Here is a 22451-nt window from a genome sequence, read left to right on the forward strand (position 1 = left end):
GGGCATCAAAAGCGTTCTGGCAAGCCTCTGTCCAGATCACTTTCTTGGGTTGCTTCTTAGAAGTCAACTCAGTTAAGGGGGTAACAATGGTACCATATCCCTTAACAAACCTCCGGTAATATTCTGTGAGACCTAAAAAGGCTCTCACTTCAGTCTGGGTCTTGGGAGGCTCCCAAGCCAGAATCGTGTCAATCTTAGGCTGTAGGGGTGCCACCTGGCCACTCCCCACCTGGTGTCCTAAGTACACCATAGAACCCTGCCCTATTTGGCACTTGCTCGCCTTAATAGTGAGGCCTGCCTTCTGCAGGGCCTCTAACACTCTCCAGAGGTGTTGCAGGTGTTCCTCCCATGTGGAACTAAACACAGCAATGTCATCCAGGTAGGCGGCACTGAACTGATCCAGTCCTGCCAACACCTGGTTGACCAACCTCTGAAAGGTGGCAGGGGCATTCTTCATCCCAAAGGGCATCACGTTGAAGTGGAAGTGCCCATCTGGGGTAGAAAATGCTGACCTCTCCTTTGCCCCCTCAGTTAAGGCAATCTGCCAGTACCCAGATGTTAAATCAAAGGTACTGAGGTACTTGGCAGCTCCTAACCGATCAATGAGCTCATCAGCTCGGGGGATGGGGTGTGCGTCAGTCTTGCTGACCGCATTGAGACCCCGGTAGTCCACACAGAACCTAAGTTCTGGAGCAGCAGCCTTTGGGACCAATACCACTGGGCTGGCCCAAGGACTGCTGGAGTGCTCAATGACCCCTAGGGTTGACATTTTGGAGACTTCCTCCTTAATGCAAGCCCTGACCCTGTCAGTCACCCTGTAAACCTTATGTTTAACAGGTGTACTGTCCCCAGTGTCCACATCATGTGTGCACAGGTGTGTGACTCCTGGGATCAGGGAAAACAGCGAGGCGAACTGTCCCAACACGTGGCGACAGTCCCTCTGCTGTTCCTCAGTCAGGCAGGAGGAGAGGATCACTCCCTCCACAGACCCATCTTTCTCTCCTGCAGACAGGAGGTCAGGAAGAGGCTCACTCTCTTCCTCCACCCCTTCGTCTGTCGCTAGGAGCATGGATAGCTCAGTTCGCTCACAGTGTGGTTTGAGGCGGTTGACATGTAGGATCCTTAAAGGGTTCCTGGGGGATTGCAAGTCTACCAGATAGGTGACCTCACTCTTTCTTTCCACCACCTCAAAAGGCCCAGTCCACTTATCTTGGAGAGCCCTAGGCTCCACTGGTGCCATGACCCACACTTTGTGTCCGGGCTGAAACTCAACCAGAGTGGCATTCTGGTCGTACCACCGTTTCATATCCTCCTGGCTTGCTTCCAGGTTCTCCTGAGCGAGACTCCTGAAGCGGGCAGTCTGGTTTCTTAGTGCCAGCATGTAGCTAAATACATCCTGGGGTGGTTTACTAGGAGCTTTCTCCAAAGCCTCCTTCACCAGACTGAGAGGTCCCCTCACAGGGTGGCCTAGGATGAGCTCAAAGGGGCTAAAGCCAAGTCCCTTTTGAGGCACCTCCCTGTAAGCGAACAGAAGGCATGGCAAAAGGACATCCCACTTACGCCTCAAGGGCTTTGACAGGCCCTGAATCATGCCTTTCAAGGTGCGGTTGAATCTCTCAACCAGACCATTACTTTGGGGGTGGTAAGGGGTGGTGAACTTGTAGGTTACCCCACACACCTTCCACAGAGACTTCATATAAGTAGATATGAAGTTTGTACCTCTATCAGATACCACTTCCTTGGGGAACCCCATGCGGGTAAAAACTCCCATCAAGGCACGTCCCACCACGGGGGCAGTGACCGTCTTTAGAGGAATGGCTTCTAGGTACCGTGTGGCATGGTCCACCAAGACCAGGATGAACCTGTTGCCCATGGCTGTCTTGGGATCCAGAGGCCCCACAATGTCCATTCCTACCTGTTCAAAGGGAGTACTGACAACAGGCAAAGGCTGGAGGGGAGCTTTACATTTCCTCCCACTCTTGCCACTTGCCTGACAAGTCTGACAAGACCTGCAATGTGCATCTGAGTGCTTACGCATTAGGGGCCAGTAAAAGTGGGTGACAAGCCTCTCAAAGGTCTTGTCCTGCCCCAAATGCCCAGCTAAAGGCACATCATGAGCCAACCTCAGTAGGAAGGCCCTGAAGCACTGGGGGTACCACCAGCACATGGGCTGACCCAGGCTCAGGAACCTTGGGCTCGATATACAGGAGGTCATCCTCCCAATAAATCAGGTGTGATCCTGGCTCCTTGCCAGCTGCCTGGTCTGCCGCAAACCCTCCAAAGTAGGGCATGACTTCTGTTCTGCACAGAATGCTTCCCTGGTGGGCCCCCCTTCCTGCTGCCACTGTGACAGCTCAGGGACCTCCCCCAGTTCAGCCACCTGTTCCCCTGTAGGCTCCGGGGCATCACCCTCAGGCTCAGCCTCCTCCCGGACCGTGGGAACTTCTGGGGCAGGTTTCCCGCGCCCCCTGCCCTTCCTCTTCTTGGCGGTCCCCTGGGCCACTGTTTCAGGCTCCAGGGGCTCTTGACTACCCTGATTGGCTGCCATAGACCGGGTGGATACGCATACCCACCCAGGCAGTCCCAAAATCTCCAAGTGAGACCTGTGTTCCACCTCCTTCCAAGGGGAATCCTCCAGGTCGTTGCCTAGCCAACAATCAACAGGCATGGTTGGACTCACAGCTACTTTCCAGGAACCTGAGACCCCCCCTCCCCCCCATTCAAAGGGAACCTGCGCCACTCTGCAGAGGCGCTCAGAGTTGTCTACCGCAACTACTTGGTGAAGTACCCGGGGATCAATCTGCTCTTCAGACACCAGGTGACTCCTCACTGTAGTCACACTGGCTCCTGTGTCTCTCAGAGCCTCCACCCTCTGTCCATTGATGGTCACCCATTGCCTGTACTTCTTAGTGTTATCAGGCACTAGGTTTCTCTGGACCATCTCTCTGTCCCCTAGTGAGACAAGGGTCATATCTGCTGGTTCCCACCCATCTGAAACCACTTCCTCCCCAAGCGCTACACTGGCCAAACCCTGGGACAGTGCACCAGTGGGTGCCGGTGTACTTTTGGGGCATTTGGGGTCCCCCCTCACATGACCCACCTGGTCACATGCATAGCACTTACGTGGGGGACCACCTGCCACTGGCTTCCCTTTGGACAACCATGGCTTCTTTTCACTGGGGGGGTTGGGAATCCTTACCCTGGGAATCAGTTTTGGGCCCTTTAGAGAACTCCCCTTGTTTGCCCTTACCCCCCCTTTCTTCTGAGAGGGACCCTGCCCACCCTTGGCGTGGTCTCCCCCATACCTCTTTTGGACCCTGGTGCTCTCCCAGCGGTCCGCTTCCTGTGCAAGCTTCCTGGGGTCAGTCAGCTTGCTGTCAATGAGGTGCTGGCTCAGCTATGGAAAACATAAACTGTACAAGTGCTCCCAAGCAATTAAATTGTAAAGCCCCTCATACGTGATTACCTTACTGCCCTTTACCCAACCATCCAGTGACCTGCAAAAAGAATCAACACATTCCAACCATGTTTGGGATTCCTTTCTCTTGTAGGATCTAAACTTCTCCTTGTACTGCTCAGGGGTGAGACCATACCTAGTGAGTAAGGCCTCCTTCATGACAGAGTAGGTGAGATCCTGAGCATCCCCTAAGGCTGTCAGTGTGTCCCTCCCCTCTGCCTCAAAATGCTTCCACAGGGCTGCCCCCAATGAGCTTCAGGGACCAGGTTCATGTGGAGAGCTGACTCATAACCCTTGAACCACAAGTAGATATCATCCTCCCTCTTATAATCCCTCACAAGGTCTTTTGGGATGTGTACCCTTCGCTCAGGCTGCACTGTAGGATTGCTGCCACCATCTCTACTGGACTGGCTTCTATGATCCATCTCTCTCAAGCTAAGCTCATGAGCTATTGCTAACTTCCTCTTCTCAAGGGCTAGCCTCCTCTGCTCCAATTGGTACTCCCTTTCTGCCTGTCTGTCCTGTAACTCCTCAGGTGTCAGACCCTTGGATGAGACTCTGCTACCTGCCCTGGAGACCTTCTCCCTGGACATAACAGGCCCACCCACAATACCATTGTGTACTGAACACTCTTCCTCATCCTCCTCATCTCCCTCATCCTCTGTGTGCCCTTCAGTGCTCTTTTTTTAATAAAGATGTTTTATTGTTTCCAAAAAGAGATTTACAAAAACATTGCCAAGCCAAGTGATACACATTATTGCATAGCGCCCTACTGTGCGCATAAAACTTATTTCGGAATTAATAGGATCACTTGAGATGGGTAAAGCAATACGGAAGAAACAAACCCAAAGGAAAAAGGCGTGAGAGTTGGTTAAAGGGAAAAGAGGGAAAAGAATGAAAAGGGTGAAAAGAGTGTCTCCTGTCCACGAGTGAATCATGGTATATGGTATAAATTTCGGGGGCGTTTTGGCGCCCTGCGGCCAATTTCGACCATGAGTTTGCCCTCTGTTAGTCGACCCCACTCAGTTATGCGGGGTAGGTCTCCCCTAGGCCCAGAACGAGATTGAGCAGGAGGACCAGGCCCACAAGTATTTGGATTAGTCAATGGAATTGGTTTTGGAACGTAGGTGTAAAGTGGGATCCCATGTAACCTAGTCCTCTCCCAGGGCCTCCCAACCTCCCCAAATCTTATCGTATTTGCCCGGGCACCACCTGGCCTCGTACACCAATCTCTCTTGTTGTGCACACCAGTCCATCCCCCGTTTCCATTTATTTAAGGATGGGGCTCCCTCTGTCATCCATTTGGTCATGATGTCCCTTTTGGCAACCAGACATGCTATTCCCACAAAGGCTCTCTTCATTCTTCCCAAATCTGTGTCTCCCGCCACCCCCAGTAGGAACAGGAGGGTTTGGGGGGTAGGTCTGTTTGCAGGGCCCCAGAGATTTGTGCTGCAATCTCTTTCCAGTATTTCTCTATGATGGAGCTTAACCATATCATCTGGTAGAAATCTGCTCCCGGCTGGGAGCATCTGGCGCAGGCAGCTGTGGAGCGGAGGCCCGCCTCGCATTGTCTCTTGGGTGACATGTATACGGCGTGTAAGAAGTAGGATTGTATCAAACGGAGCCTGGAGGATATAGTTAGGGTACCGGGGGCTGCCAGGGCATCATTCCAGTCCCCTTCTTCTATTCTACCCACCCATCCCTCCCACTTGTTGCGAAGTCTGGTCAAAGGACTAAGGGTGTTGAAAATCAATGAGCGGTATATTTATGAGATTCCTCCCTTGCCCAGTTTGCCCATCAGTATTTTGGCCTCCATTGGTGAGTGGTCTGGCGTGGGTGCGTCAGTACGCATGTGCGTCATTAGAGCATGACGAATCTGAGGGTATCTATAGAACTGCGACTTGTTCATGGAGAAGGTGCTCTGGAGGCCCTCACAGGATTTCATGTGTGAGCCCTCCCAGACATCTCCAAGTGTGGAAATTCCGATTTCATCCCATTTCCGGAATCCCTGCAGTCTCCTGACCTCGGTCAGAAGACTACCATGCCATAGTGGGGTTTGACCGGTGATTCGTTTCCACCAACCGGTGACCCTCTGGGCTTCTCTCCATCCCAGGAGCGTCACCTTGGTCACCTCTGGGGTGCAGTTGGGAATTGGGCATCCGTACAGGGCATTGAATACTCCCGCGTATTGCAGCGTGCAGAGCTCAAGTCTTTAGGCCGGGTCTGACCAGCCTCCACTAACCCAGTCATTCACCACGATAAGTTGCGTCGCGAGGTGGTAGTAGTATAGGTTTGACATCGCAAGGCCCCCCTCACACAGGCCACGTTGGCATGTAGCAAGTGCCAGTCGCGGGCGGGAGTCTTTCCACAAAAATTGACGGATCATAGAATCCAGGTTTTTAAACCATTTCTTGGGGACTCGGAAAGGGAAGTTTTGCAGCAGATAGAGAAATTTAGGGAGGACCATCATTTTGAAGAGAGCCACTCGCCCAAGTAAGTTAATGGGCAGGGTTTACCAACACAGAAGGTCTGTCTTGGCTTTAGCTACGAGGGGTGCCACATTGAGTTCCCACGCTAGCTCTGGTACAAGGGAGACTGAGATCCCCAAGTATTTAAAATTGTTTCGCCGAATGGGGATGGTTTGCTGCCAATCTATGCAATCCCTCGCCGGGTGTAACGGAATAAGTAGGGACTTACGGTGATTCTGGGTGAGGCCGGATGCTTCTGAGAAAAGATCAAGCAACTGCAGAATACGCGGACCGCTCGCGGCTGGGTTTGCGCCATATACGAGAACGTCGTCTGCATACAGGGCCACGCGGTCTTCAGAGCCAGAGGGCCAGGACCATCCCTCAATCAGAGGGTCCTCTCTGAGCAGTTTGGCGAGCGGTTCTATCACTAGCGTGAAAAGGAGTGGGGACAGGGGGCAACCCTGGCGCGTGCCTCTTCCTATGGGGAAAGAGTCCGACACCGTTCCATTCACCTGCACTCTGGCCGTCGGCTATGAGTACAGGAGTTTCACGAGGTTCCTAAATCTGGGGCCAATCCCATTGCCCCTCAGGACCTGAAGTAGGTATGACCAATCCACTGTGTAAAAACGCCTTCTCAAAATTGAGGAGGAGAAGAGCTTTCGATGAGACGGCCAGGGTATCACGGTGCGCCAGGGCCAGGTGCAGGCGTCTGATGCAATGCCTGGTGCTCCTGGTTGGCATGAAGCCACATTGGTCTGGGTGGATCAGCGCTGAGAGGGCAGGTTTTAGCCTTGCTGCGAGGATCGAAGAGAGTATCTTAACTTCGACGTTTAAAAGGGAGATAGGGCGATAGTCCGCACAGTTCCGTGATGGTGGTTGGGTTTTAGGGATCACGGTAATTGTGGCTTGGTCGATACCTATTGGGAAATGGCCCTTGCTCTCAGCCTCCTCATACATGTTAAGGAGGTGTTGCCCTACTGCGTCACCGCAGCTTTTATATAATTTGACCTGTAAGCCGTCTGGGCCGGGGGTCTTACCCGAGGCCAGCGTGGTTATTGCGGTTGTCACTTCCTCTAGGGTTAATGGCTCGTCGAGCGCGTCCTTGACTGTGGGTGATACCTTTGGAAGCGTGATTTCGTCTAGGAGGGGAGAGTCCCTCTCTACTTGTGTCCGTGGGTGTTCTTTGTACAGGCGTACGTAGTAAGCAGCGAAGCTCTGTGCAATGTCCCTAGGGGCTCTAGAGAGCCCTCCGGACCCGTCCGAGATTTCGGGTATAATTCTGTTAGCCATAGGACGTGTGGCCAGCCAGTGTAGGAGTTTCCCACTTTTGTCCCCCCATCCATATACTCGGGCGGTGGAGGCCCTCCACATGAGCTTGGCTGATTCTAAGGTGAGGGCCTTGACCTCCTCGCACATTTTCAGGAGCTGGCGGAGGCCCTGGGCCGAAGGAGAGGCCAGATGCCTGCGTTCGTAGTGTAGTGTCCGCGATTCTAGTTCGGCTATTTGGGAGATACGAGCTCGCTCCCTCACTCGGATGAGTTGTTTGGCGTGGCCTCTAATTGTTGCCTTGCATGCTGCCCAGACCGTGCCCGGCGACTGCACTGAGCCTACATTATCTTCAAAGTACTGTATCAATCGGGTTCTCACTGCCTCTTTATACTCCTCCTCCTGTAAGTACCAAGCGTTTAGCCTCCAAGTGGGCCTGTGAGTCGGATCGGCGTTGCCAAGGCGAACCTGTACCGGTGCATGGTCGGACACCCCATGTGGAAGGATCTCTGTTCCCGTGACATTAACTATGTCTAGTGCCGGGGCGAATAGGAGGTCTATTCTGGCATGCGACCCATGTGCCGCTGACGTGTGCGTGTATTGCCTAGCGCTGGGGTGCCAGGTTCGCCATACGTCACACAAACCGAGGCTATCTGCCCAGTCTCTGAGCGTCGACGCTCTGGACGAATGGCCGGCTGTTTTATTTCCTGATACATCTAGCTCAGGGTGTAATACTGCATTGAAATCCCCTCCAATTAATGTGGTTCCCTGGGGAAGGTCCGCTATAATCTGTTTGAGGGAGGCCAGAAAGGTCTCCAGTCCCCCAGGAGGGGCGTATACACTTACTAGGTTTATGGGTCTCCCATGTATCAGCCCAGCCACCACTATGTATCTACCCTGTGTGTCGGCAATTGTGGTTGTTATTGTAATGGGCAGAGAGCGGTGAAGCAATATAGCCACACCCCTGGAGCCTCTAGAGAAGCCCGCATGATGGACCCTATCATATCCCCCTCTAGCGAGCATGGGACATTTGGTTCCAAGGAGATGCGTCTCCTGTAGCATAATCGCCGCGGGGGCATGCCTGCGCAGGGTACTATATATCGCTGATCTCTTAATTTTGTCCAGGAGGCCGTTTACATTCCAGGACAGAATTTTTATCATTGGAAGCGGCATATGAATGAGGTTAAGTGAATGTGAGCTGGGTCGTGCCAAAGGGGTGCCTCTCCAGGTGTTCTGTGGCGCGGGACAGGAAAGAAGAGGAAAGAAAGGAAAAAGAAAAGAAGGGAACCCTCACGGGTCAAGAAACCTAAACATACATTAATTTGTAACTGTGGTGTAAACACAACTCCTCCCAACTCCCCCCCAACCCCATACTTCCACCCAAGAAGCATCTGTCGCCCTAACACCCATTTTAACCAGTTTTATCTACTAAACCTGGCGTTAGTGTGGAGTGATGGACCCCTCCTGAAACACGGAGGACTGAGAGATAGTCCCCGCTTTGGCCCACCTCCGGCGTCGGTCAGGTCCCTGTGCAAATATCGGGGTCCCCGCTCAGTGCCCCTTTCGCGAATGTAACAGGATTTGCACTGGAGTCAGTAGGGTCCCAGCACCAACCTAGGTTCTTCAGGTATCCATTCCCTACTAGATAGGGGGTTCATTCCTCAGGTCCCGGACCTCTCTCTCTGATGGCCCTCGTGGGCAGGCCTCGCTTCTCCGAGTGCCTCCCCCCGCTGGACCGGGCTCTCTTTAGTGTCTGCCGGGGCCAAGGCCCCGCCAGCAGCCCAGGGCACGCGCCGCACCCGCGGCAGGTTCGCTCACCAACCTCCTCCAGGTGAGGGAGCTCAGGATCCTCTTTCATCCGCAGCCCCAGGCCCAGGCCCAGGCCTGGGCCCTCAGAGTCCGTCTGAGCCCATGCCAGGGGCCCGCCTTAGCCACGGGCCCAACCTCGGGGCCAGCGGTCCCCCCCTGGGTCCAGTCGCCGACACGACTCACCAGCGGCCGGCAGCGCCTGGCCCCGCTCCTCCGGTTCCTTGCGCGGTGCCCCCGCGCACGGGGCCCGGAACACCGCACCCGGCTCCAACAGCCCCAGGCTCCGGCCACTGCTCGGCTCTCCGTCCCGCGGGGCCGCCTCGAGCCTCGCCGACTCCGCTCCTCTCCCGCCTCTGGGCCCGACCCTCACCAGGGCACCCTCCGGCGTCGGATTTCTTCCGACTTTTCGGCCTCTGGTCCCGTGGCACACCAGGACCCACAAGGGGTCTCCTAGGTTTCCGCTACGGGTGCAGCACGGCTTGGCCTTCCGGGCGGATGATGGAGGGGTCCAGAGCACTCTTAGAGTGCGACCGCCATCTTGACGCCCTTGGCCACGCCCCCGCCCTTCAGTGCTCTTGGCTGTCACCCAGGCCCTCAGCACCTTTTACAGCTCCTCCTTCCTGAATTAGCTCTTAATGGGACAGTCAAAACTTTTACAGAACTGCTTCAACTGAGCTTTGGTATAACTCTCCAATTTCTCAAGGTCAAAGTCAGCTCCAACTGATGCATCCCCAAGTAGAGACATGATGAAAGGTTAAAAAGAGTGCAAAGTTCCAAATGCAGAAAACAAGTTCCAAAATGAAGTTCCAGAAAAGTCAATCACAGGATCAGCGAAAAAAGAATGCAGAGCAAAAACAGTCCAAATAGAAAAAAAACAAAAATCACAAGACTAGTAGTATGTGGTCACGTAGTGGTCTGAACTCAAACAGTAGTGTACACTTAATTACTGTATGTCAAGTACAAATACAAGTCCAAATCCCAACCGCTGATCACCAATGTTAGAAATGGGGTCTTTGGTTGACAGTCAGGTTACCCCCTGTTCAAGCAAGGACCCTCACTCTAGTCAGGGTAAAAGAGAATCACCCTCAGCTAACCCCTGCTTACCCCCTTGGTAGCTTGGCAGAGCAGTAGGCTTAACTTCAGAGCGCTAGGTGTAAAGTATTTGTACCAACACACACAGAAAATTAATGAAAACACTACAAAATGACACAACACCAGTTTAGAAAAATAGGAAATATTTATCTAAACAAAACAAGACCAAAACGACAAAAATCCGACATACACAAGTCAAGTTATGAATTTTTAAAGATTAAACTAAAAAATAGCACTTAGAAACAAAAATGCTTTGATGAGATGTTAACACGGCGTCGTGACAGAGTCGTTCCCAACAAGCCGACACCAGCGGCGCCGGACACGGAGTCGTGTAGACCCCCAACTACAGTACCTTTGGTGAAGAGTGAAAATAAGCTGATGCGCGAAGTCGGGGATCGCAGCGTCTGTGCAAAACGTTGAATCCACGCGCTTCGAGCGGTGTCGGTCACGACGGGGTGCGGCGACTTCCGCGGACTTCAGCGGGGCTGCAGCGGCGTTGGGCCTGCGAAGAGCGTCGCGTTCCAGCGAAGGTCACGGCATCAGGTACAGACGGCGTTACCAGATTCAGCAGCGGCGTCGGTCCGGAGTCGTCCGAAGTCGATTTTCTTGGATTTCCACCAGCTTTCCTTTCAAGGGCCCAGGAACTGGATAGGGCACCACTTGTCAGAGCAGGAGTCTCTCCAGAGACTCCAGGTGCTGGCAGAGAGAAGTCTTTGCGGTCCCTGAGACTTCAAACAACAGGAGGCAAGTTCTAACTCAAGCCCTTGGAGATTTCTTCACAAGATGGAAGGCACACAAAGTCCAGTCTTGCCCTCTTACTCTGGCAGAAGCAGCACTGCAGGAAAGCTCCACTAAGCACAGTCACAGGCAGGGCAGCACTTCTTCCTCAGCTATCAGCTCTTCTCCAGGCAGAGGTTCCTCTTGGTTCCAGAAGTGTTTCTAAAATCTGTAGATTTGGGTGCCCTTCTTATACCCATTTTAGTCTTTGAAGTCACCTTTCTTCAAAGGGGACTCACACCTACTTGTGAAATCCTGCCTTGCCCAGGCAAGGCCTCAGACACACAGCAGGGGGTTGGAGCCGGCATTGTCAGAGGCAGCCACAGTCCTTTCAGATGAGAGTGACCACTCAACCCCTCCCTCCTAGCAGAGATGGCTAATCAGGAAATGCAGGTTACACCCCAGCCCCCTTTGTGTCACTGTCTAGTGCGAGGTGAAAAACAACCCAACTGTCAAACTGACCCAGACAGGGAATCCACAAACAAGGTAGAGTCACAGAATGGTTTAAGCAAGAAAATGCTCACTTTCTAAAAGTGGCATTTTCAAACGCACAGTCTTAAAATCAACTTTACTAAAAGATGTATTTTTAAATTGTGAGTTCAGGGACCCCAAACTCCACATGTCCATCTACTCTCTAGGGGAATCTACACTTTAATCATATTTAAAGGTAGCCCCCATGTTATCCTATGAGAGAGACAGGCCTTGCAACAGTGAAAAACGAAGTTGGCAGTATTTCACTGTCAGGACAAATAAACCACACTACTATATGTCCTACCTTATCCATACACTGCACCCTGCCCTTGGGGCTACCTAGGGCCTACCTTAGGGGTGCCTTACATGTAAGAAAAGGGAAAGTTTAGAAGTCAAATTTACAGTGTAAAAATACACACACAGACACTGCAGTGGCAGGTCTGAGACATGATTACAGGGTTACTTGTGTGGGTGGCACAACCAGTGCTGCAGGCCCACTAGTAACATTTGATTTACAGGCCCGGGGCACCTCTAGTGCACTTTACTAGGGACTTAACAGTAAAACAAATATGCCAGTCATGGAGAACCAATTACGTACACATTTTAAACAGGAGCACTTGCACTTTAGCACTGGTTAGCAGAAGTAAAGTGCCCAGAGTAACAAAACCGTAAAATCAGAGTCCAGCACACAGCAGCAACCTGGGGAACAGAGGCAAAAAGTTAAGGGAGACCACGCCAAGGATGAAAAGTGTATTGTATATCTAATCAAGATCCAAATTGATGGAAACAAAAAACGTTAAAAACATATTAATCCATCTGCACGCAACGCTTAAAAGCGTGCCATTGGCCTTAATTAAAGCAAAATCTGAATATAAATATACTTGCTCACTAGTAGTCACCACAGCGATAAATTAAACTTGGTTCATCCTATGCCACGTAATTGCGTTGGCTAATTTTTTACAGAAATATTGCGCAAGACCGAAAACATCATTTCCTTCGCAGTACCGTCACACAATTATTATTTTTTTATATGTACTCTTACCTGTCACTAATAACTTGTTTGACCTTCATCGGCAGCGGAAGCGGCGCGTTATGTGTATAGTCAAACCCTAGTCACCGCAAGATACGGACTTGAAAAGACCCGCTAACCAATCCACACATAGAGTGTGTGCTGTCATGTGAAACATGTAATCCAACCGATGTTTACCATTAATGTGGCAGCCATTTTGTGATAGGCAGGCTTTACATACTTTGTAATATCAGCGCTTCAGTAAAATGATGCAGAGATGCTTATTGTTCATATTCGACGCTCCATATATACAATCTAACCTCATCCAAATAAAAGACCAGTTTGCAAACCCGCCAGCTAATTTGTATATAATTTTATATGTTACCAATCTATACAAAACCAACCATTATCATACAATGAAATGTTGGCGATTTTGTAAAAAGAATAATAGTAATATACAAATATATCTATAACACAAAAAACTGTAACAAAGTGCCCTTATATTTTAGTCCCTATTCTTTCTTCATAATGAAAATGTAAGGCTATTTCGATGAGTATAATTTAGGAATACCTAACGTAATAAATGAGATATCTAAGCATCAAATGCATCATGCAGATAGTCTAAGTGCTCATATGAACCATATACAGAACTTCCAACCATAGGAACAGTTGTTCCTTAGAGTAAGTTGTTGTTAGTAATATAGTCAATGGAAAGAAGATGGAGATTAATGAAACCCAGGTGTATCTATAGGGTGATAAACAGATTCTATTTATGGAGATGTGCAATAAATATATGTGAAAATGCTACCATACAAAATCTAAAGTTGCATAACATTAACGGTATTAAGGGACTTGCCCTTCAATTTTGAACCAAAATTATGAAGAGATTTGTCAGAATATTGTATGCATGATATAAGGCCTTACATAACCGTTTTATATATCCATTCATCAGTAACAATGACCTCATTATCTTACCACCAATATTCATATATCATCCTATGCATGATGTTCATAGAAAGTAGTGCATTTCATCATCTATGTTAATGCCTAGTTCTACAGATTTAAGTCTGATGATCCATCTAGCTTCGTTTTTTCTGAGATCTGTCACTCTATCACTACCCCTAGGGTATACAGGAGTGTGACTGATACCCATATATTTGATTATTGGGGGCTCTGATACCACATGCTTTTAACTAATATGACGTACTAAGGGCGATGTAAAATCATTGTTGCATAAGAAACGCATTTGTTCCTGAAGCCTTTCTTTAAGGGACCTGATGGTACTGCCCACATAGATTTCACCACATTGACATAACAGTATATAAACGTCAAATTTGGTGTTGCAATTTATAAATGTCTCCACTTTATATGTGTTACTCCCATTGAAAGTGAAATCTAAGGTTTTGCATAGAGGTATGTTGCACATATTACAATGTCCACATTTGTAAAACCCACAAATATTATTAGGGAGCCAAGTTTCTGTTTTCTCCTTTATCAGAGGTAAGTAGCTTTTACAAACCAAATCTGAGGGTTTTACCCCTCCTATGGATCATTTTTGGCTTAGAAGGTAATACATTCAATAATGTGCGATCAGTATGTAAAATCTTCCAATGTTTGCATAAAATTTTGTAAATGTCATGGCTATTTTGACTATACGATGTACAGAAAGATATTGATTTTCGCAATGGACTAGCTTTTGTTTTACTATGGTCTTTCATTAGCGATGCTCTCTGTAGTTTGTTAATCTTCCTAGTGGCCTTTAAAAGGCGCTTTGAATAGCCTCTTTGAAGAAATCTGTTTTTCAAAAGATTCAACTCCAGCTCTACTGATTCCGTTTGGCTGCAATTCCTTTTTCAACCTAATCATCTCCCCAAAAGGAATGGCCGATATTTGGGCATTAGGATGATTACTGAATGCATGTAATAAAGCATTGCATGCAGTAGGTTTCCGATGCATTTTTGTTTGGACTATGTTTCCCATAATGTAAATTTCCAAATCCAGAAAATGTATGCAATCTTTACTGAATTCATATGTCATTTGTATGTTACAGTTATTTGTGTTGGCATAGTTGCAAAATTCCAAAATTAATGATACAGATCCCGTCCAAATCAATAATATGTTGTCAATATATCTCCCTCCAAAAAGAATATGCTCAGTCAAGTTTGGAGGGCCCTTTTGCCAGATGTGCATTCTTTCAAATAAGCCCATGTAAAGATTGGCATATGACAGTGAAAATCGAGAGCCCATGGCTACTCCTTGGGCTTGTCGAAACCACTAATTCTTTTGCCATGTCAAAAGAATTTACATTTTGATATTGCTTTTTATTTGTTTTTATCCTGTCATAGATAGGATAATCCATATACTTTATTTTCAGTGCACATCCAATGTATTATTAAAGTCATCTATGATTTAGAGAATGCCAACACCCTATTGGTTCCTAGTGAAATATGCCAGGTGAAGGTATTTCAATTTTATGGTACACCATTGAACCACAGTAGCAGCCTCCCTTGGAGATACCAGGTCCTCTGCCAGTCGTCCTCTGTGAGAGGACTCAGGTCTTGGGTCCATGTGTTGCACATGGGGCCTATGGTATAGGGGATGTTACCTATCAAAAGAGCTAGCCTCTGTTCACTGCCCCTGGCGTTTGGACCCCTTTGTCTTCTCAGAAAACCGTGAACAGGCAAGGACCTCCCCATATTTCCTAGACCTCTGCCCGATCACACAGTCCATGCAGAAACCATTACTGGTTCTAGAAACTATAAATAGTTTTTTGAACATTCACACAAGTTTTTGAAATCATGAAAATCTAAATTATTGATGCTGTGGCATGTTAAATGTAATGTAGTGCATGTATTTTTTGTTTTAGATTGTTACATCCCTTGTCAGTGCCTCCATTTTGAGTTTTAATAACTGCAAGTTTCACCTGAAGAATTCTTACTCTATAGATCTGATCTACAAGATTATTACTAAGGCAATCTAAGGACTCATTTGACACACCTTCCAAACTCTGCCATATTTGAGTGATTTCCCCCTTTTCTCCAAGTGGCGTTAAATCGCAAGTTGCATGATGTGTTATCATGACTCGCACCCACCCCTATGTTGTAATCAAATGCCATAGCCCATGAAACACTATAAATGTGTGTTGTGGCGCATTGCTGGATTCTCTTTGTAAAAATGGCATGCACCAGAGCTTTGGTATTTAGTGAAGCCTCCGTTTTCAGAGCACAGAAAAATTATTCTAGTGGATGGAATCGTTGAAGAAGTAGATCGTAATCTATGTCCTATGACCTCGGGTAAGGAAGTTTCCTGCTGTTTAAAATGTCATTGTCCTTCCACTTGTAGGATTCTTGGCAGATTATTAAAAGTATTACATGCTGGAGTGCCAGATTGTTGGATTAGCACACTAGTCAGGCTAGTGATGGCAGCCTTGGAAAGGTCTCTCAGCTACAAGCATCCTTAATTAGCAACATGTTAAAAGTGAGAACTCTTCCCCCTTTCCTTTTCTAATTGAAAACCAGCCACCTAATTATAGCTAATGCAAGCTTTGAACTATGTAAGTAGTTACCTAACATGTATTGAGCAGCTAAAGCAGCATCTACAGTCATGTCACTGCAGTGACCCATGTCAGGACACTGTCTCACCAGCCTCTTATAAATTAGTAAAGTAATGCATTGTATTTGTAATGATACAATGTGCACAAAGAGGTATTGGGTCACCCTCCTTCAGCCATTGCTCTGATGGCTTGTCATAGACATAGTTCAGTTCACAGGACAGCATAAATGGAGTTGAAACTATGTCAGCCTCCTTCAGACAGAGCCTTGTAGGTTGCGTTAGCGGCAAGTTGCTTCAGCTCGCAGGACAGCCATTCCCTTTCGGGCTTATCAGGTACTGTGAGGGAGAACAGCCAGAGAAGGTTACGTCTACGTGTAAGCTTCCGCTCTACCACGTCCTCCCTTTTAATACTTCTTCCTCCCTTTCAGTGCTTGACTGTGTATCTCATGTTTCCACTTTCTCCTTACCCCCCTCTACTCCTTCATACTGTAACTTCATCCGGCCAGCAGCATTTGTGTCATTCAGCATTATAGTGACTCAGTGGTTAATTTGTAAGTAAAAATGTGCTGGTGCTCAAAGCTCTCCTCTGAAACACCAGCTGCTGGAATTCAATGTGTGAGTATGGAATACTGAGGCAGCATAATCCTGAAGCCTTCTCGGGCCTCTTTAATCCACTTACAGCCACTCCCTGCTCCTTCCGCTCACTCTTGCATCTTTCTGCTTTCTCCCTTTGTGAATCTTACTTGGGGAACATTTCTTAGAATGTTAGATATTTTAGTATAAAACATCCCTTCATCTCAGGCACGTTAGAGGGAGATTCCAGCCAGATGACCACGGCTGTATGCTGATGGCTGCAAGCTTCGCTAAAGCTATCTGCTTAGATGACCAAGCCCTGAACCAGATGGGGATGGTGTCTTTTTAGACTTCAGGCCTCTCTTCCAGGTATGAGGGATAATGTTCTCCCAGGGGGAAACCCGACAGGCAGATTAGGTTTAATATGCTGTGCTCATACTTAGCGTAGGTGAGGGGTTATAGATCCACTCCCCTATTTAGACAGCATGGTAGGACTGTTTTTGTGTTTTGCACTTTTAGTCACATGCCTGCTCCTATTGTTTTTCATCATCCACATTATTGCTATGGACATGCTTTATCTAAGATGCAGATATTTTAATAAATGCTTATTGAAATATATTCTGCCTCCGTTGTCTTTGCCTGAGTGAGATCTTTGCACATGAGAGAAAGGGATGAGATCTGATGTACTACGATTCCCTGGGGAGTCTATCTTACCATGAGCCCTGTTGCCACAATCATCTCGATTAGAGATGGGGCGCGGCTAGATAGCCAGAAACCCCAGATTAGGCCGACAGGTGTCACCTGGTGTGGAAGTGTACTCAGTACCCACAACCCAGGCGATCCTACTGGCCAAATCCAGTAGCCTCATTACCCTAATGAGAACCTACACAACACTGTGATACCCTTTCCTTGACAATTCTTGTTTCACCTTTTCTCATTAAAAGTTCACTTTTGTCATGCATGGTTTTGCAGAGATGCTTGCTCAGTGGAATTATGTGGCAGGAAAAGACAAAATTATGAGGCAGGGTTGACCAGTTTATGTGGCAAAAAAAGTCAAATTATGCATTTACAACACCAATAGCTCTAACTCTCGCAAATGTGAGACTTATTGCAATGCAAATGCTTGTTGTCTTTATATGTCAACACTCTAGCAAAGCACCTGTTGGATCAGGACTTTCCCATGGTAGGCAGACATCCTCTCCCCACATTAATGTATGCAGGAAATGCGGTTCTTTTAATCAAAACAGTGCTGGGATTGCAAATGTTATTGGACTTTATGGGCACATTAGATCTAGTGACAAACTATAATAAGTCTTTTGTGATGGTGGTGGGGGTCTAGGTCAACTAGATATAGAACATTTTGCATTCAAGGACATGCTTTGGCTAAAGTTAATACTGTTTCCTACTTAGGAGTTCAATTTGATTGCGCGCATACCTGGCTTCCTTGGTTGACACAAAAATAATTTTTTTGTGAGAGTTAATGACTCACTTTCCGGATTTTGAAAGAAACTGTTACAGGCTCTTCTTAAGATCGATCATGCAAAATGTACCTCTGAAGTTGCTAATGGAAGCAATAAAAGGAAATATATTGACTTTTCAGGTAGTTGAAAGCATATGTCTTGGAAATCTTTTGAGCATTCCACAGTGCACCCCTGGGTATATTGTTCATAAAGAAATAGCAAATATAATTATTGATCTTATACACTTGTACTCTATCCACTCTTAAGATGGGTTAATGCACACAAAATACCTTGGTTCAGATTCCTTCAAAGCTCTTTCTTCTCTTGACTGTAACGATCTGTTTGACAGCCTTGAGCTGACGAGGGAAACAGATCTAAATTGAACACAGAAAGCTTTTCTGTTCTTATGACAGAATAACAGAGAAGGTCAGTAATTACACAAACCTTCTGTTTGAGTGTATATACTCCTAAAAATGTATGTTGCAACCTTATCTTCCCTCTGTATCTTATTGTAATCATTGTTTTTGCTGACACCGGTTAGGTTGAATCAGCTCTATTGGCTGTTAGCATTACCTAAGAAATGGAATGAGGGAACAAATTTAGGACCTTGTGGCTGCGATAGTGTGTCTCCACAAGATACTCTCCATTTTGTTATACTCTGTTTTTTCTATGCCCCGCCACCAAGGGTTTTTATTGCACCACTTTTTTAAAAAAATCAACATTTTAACCTGCGATGATGATTTTGCTATTTCTGAATGATGATTTCATATGTTATTCTGTAACCTGTATTGTTATCTGCTGCTGTTAAAATCAGACAGTTTCCTGGGAATTTATTTTGTTTTTTTGGTATTGATATTTTATATTATATGATCTTCTATGGATCTTTATAAATTCAGAAATAAAGATTATTGATGATAATATTTATTTATTCGGCTAAGGGATTTGTATAGTACTGAAGGTAGACTTATGGCTACATCAAGGTGCTCATCCAGACGATCGGTTCTAAACTGCACCAAATTTAACACCAGTTTGAGTTAAGACAGATATAAGAAAAGTCCTCAACTGTTGTTCTCCATTCATTGTCCTGGATAGGGCATCAGAACTTTTTTGCACGCTATACTTTTATCAGTGGGTGGGTAAAATGGAAATGCTCAAGGAATGCTAAATACAAAAAAAGAATCCCAATACTTTCTAGTACGTAGCTATGGCCTTAAAAACATTAATGGTGTTTATTTGCTAAAGGTTCATTTTTGTAACATGGCCAATAGTATCCTTTCGTAGGAAAACTGGTATATTCTCATGCTTTTGAAAGTACATGAAATTACTGCTGTTTTACTTACAGCCAGTGAATGAGACATGGATGTTAGCTATAAAGAAACAGAATATCATGTTAGATAGCATATGTGTTTCTTAATTTCTTTGTATCCCTGTGTTCTAGGTGAGACATCCATGTGGATTTGCCCACATGTGGCTTAATATCCCAATGTAAAGCCCAAAATAAGCAAACCCCAAACTCCCACCACCCACTGTGGAGCAGCACACCACACAGGTCCCATAGCACTTCAGGATGTCTAGTTAGACCTGTAAATGGTCCAGTGCTTCTGTAAGGCGACTGATTACCAGTTGTGGGGTATACCAACAGCAGAGACTCCCCTGAATGCTACACATCACGGTGCTTTCTCTCAAAACTGGCCAGCCTATTTAAATATTTCAGTTGACACCACCAATTCAGAGAGCATGCACACCCACTGGACACAAAGGCTTATCCAGTCTCAAGCAGGAATTATAATTTAGGGTCTTCAGTCATAATTTTAGAGGCTCGAGAGACAGATCAGACAGTTCTTCAGTCAGATCGACTTGCTGCAACTACCAGGAAACTACCCCACGTTGAAAAGCAAAAGCCTTTGCTAGATTTGGCTAGATAGTGACTTCTCAGGATAGCTGGGTACTTGAGGCACAGTTCAGCTTCCTAAGTCTTGGAATGCATCTCTTCAGCTTCCCAAATCTGCTAGTGAGGCTTCTCCGTAAGATTGTGCGAGCTAGGCATCAAAGGCCTTATGGCTCCTGGGTAACTGAGCTCCTTGAGACAGGCTTCACTAAACCTGTGTATTGAATATTTAGGTTAATACTTCCTATTAATTTTATTGACATGATATTTAAAGGCAATTGCATGATTGTTGTATTATAGTTTCTAAACCTGTATCGCCCATGGGGTACAGAAATAATAGGCAGCGCCAGCCAAAGGGATTGCCAAGTACCTCTTGAGTTCCCCAAACCATGGATACTGGCCTGGCTACTCCTGTTGTCTTTGCGATAGTCACTATTAGGCAGACAGTCCTCCCAAATGATGTTGTTCTCTCTCTACAGCAATCTTTTCCTCCTGTTTGCAATAATGAGACGTGAACTGAGCCACAGAGTGAGGAGAGGCGACTCTGAATGGAGGGATCATGATGGGTGAACTTGGAGATTTGCATAAACTTTAGATACGACCCACTTCACTTCATGTCTTACCTCACCAAACTGTTTTTTGTACTAACCTTCACAAATTTTGGTTTGTAAGAGTGTACTCTCTTGTGCATATATCCTTTTAACTAGGTGCTGCTGCTTACATTCTTAATTGGCTTTTCCTTTCCACTGTTGTGTTTACCAATAATGTACTGTTGCTGTTTTTGTATTTTTTTACATTGTTGTGATGGGATTCTTTGAGAACATTTAAAATTGTATTTTTGAGCGCTAGTTTTTATATTTTATATTTTTTACCCTAATGTGTATTTTGAAGCATGCTCATGGCTCTGTTGGGCCTAGTGTCCTGATTTTACTGCCCCACTCTTTGTTTCCCTCTCAATGCCCCATGCCCACTAATTCCTGGGGCACATTGACTGGGATGTAGGCCAGAGGGACTACAATGTACTGCCCAATGTAAATTCAAATATTAAATTGCCAAGGTGAACAGGATTCAATAGGCTAACAACTGATTTTTTATACTTCTCCGAAACCTGTTTATTGAATCAAATGTGTAGTAAATGGCGCCCAGGTATTTTCTGCTAACTTGTTCAATGTCTTTTAATGGACTTGAGATATGGCTGCTTGCAAGGCCTATTTCTTTTTTCCTTGCATTTAAAGTGCAGCTCTATTTTTCTACTTTGTTTTCTGTGTTTCCCAAGATCATTCATTTACCAATCCTTTTGGTTTGAATGGGGCCTGGGCAGATCAATATATCCTTAATTTGGTGGAAGTGCAGGGGAAGAGGTGGGGAATAAGAGAGGCCTCATCTTTAACATTCATGTTTATACTTCTGTAAAATGCGGGTAATGGCCTTTAATAACCCATGAATTGTCTTGTTTCTTTATTCTGTTACTATCTGATCATTATCTCTTTTCCTCCCTTCTCTTCCCTGCTTCTCCTTTCACCCCCTTTGCTACCTGGTTTCTACACATCCCTTTTTGTTCTCCCTTCAGGGGCGAGGTGAGACTGGTGCAGGGGGGAGGGTCTGCCAGCCTGCAGCTTGTTCAAGCTCTCTCAGATTCTGATGATGATGATAGTGCCTGGGAGGGCCGTCTTGGAGACCGCTATATCCCACCCGGTAAGTTTGGAGTATGAGAGTGGCTGTGAGAAGTGGTGAATAGGGCGGGAAACTAATGGGGCTGAGAGGCTCTTGGATATGCAGATTGTGGAACCCTGTCAGGTTAGTCTGTAGCAGCAGATCAACTAACACAAATTCCGTAAATACTCGTACTTTTTTTAAGGCAGCTGGAGATGAGTGAGAAGACCAGGAAGGAGGGCAGTATGCAAATCTGTAATGTAGTCTCTGCAATGTAGTGACCCAAGTTTCCCTAGCCCTCATCTTGATGAATGGTACAGTTGGTAGAGCAGGCAGAAATGAAACAGAGGTACTAGACAGAGTTATTAAAGAAAGCCCACAATTCATTCAAAGGCAATGCCATAATCGCAGCTGTCTTTCCACCCAAGTATAATCACATCTCTGCTGATGACATTTCCTAAGTATTTAGCGTCTGTTAATCCTGTGACATACTGGCATTGCTTAAAGATTATGGGGGTCATTCTGACCCTGGCGGCCGGTGACCGCCAGGGTCACCGACCACGGGAGCACCGCCAACAGGCTGGCGGTGCTCCCGAGAGCATTCTGACCGCGGCGGTTCAGCCGCGGTCAGAAAGGGTAAAACGGCGGTCTCCTGCCGGTTTACCGCTGCCCCAATGAATCCTCCATGGCGGCGGAGCGCGCTCCGCCGCCATGGGGATTCAGACACCCCCTACCGCCATCCTGTTCATGGCGGGAAACCCGCCATAAACAGGATGGCAGTAGGGGGTGCCGCGGGGCCCCTGGGGGCCCCGCAAAGTATTTCAGTGTCTGCTTTGCAGACACTGAAATACGCGACGGGTGCAACTGCACCCGTCGCACCCCTGCAACTACGCCGGCTCAATTCTGAGCCGGCGTCCTCGTTGCAGGGGCATTTCTGCTGGGCCGGCGGGCGCTCTTTTGGAGAGCGCCCGCCGGC

The 22451-nt window shown here is 47.1% G+C and overlaps 1 protein-coding gene across 2 annotated transcripts in view; it reads left to right on the plus strand.

Annotated features, from left to right (window-relative positions):
* DCAF11 (DDB1 and CUL4 associated factor 11) overlaps positions 1 to 22451 on the plus strand; it is a 291457-nt gene that overhangs the window by 25385 nt on the left and 243621 nt on the right. For both annotated transcript variants that reach the window (XM_069238129.1, XM_069238128.1), the window contains exon 2: positions 21393 to 21517. In XM_069238129.1, coding sequence (XP_069094230.1) covers positions 21393 to 21517 — 125 coding nt within the window. The remainder of the gene's footprint in view (positions 1 to 21392; positions 21518 to 22451) is intronic.

This window comes from Pleurodeles waltl, chromosome 6 (assembly GCF_031143425.1).
Source record: "Pleurodeles waltl isolate 20211129_DDA chromosome 6, aPleWal1.hap1.20221129, whole genome shotgun sequence".
NCBI lineage: Eukaryota > Metazoa > Chordata > Amphibia > Caudata > Salamandridae > Pleurodeles > Pleurodeles waltl.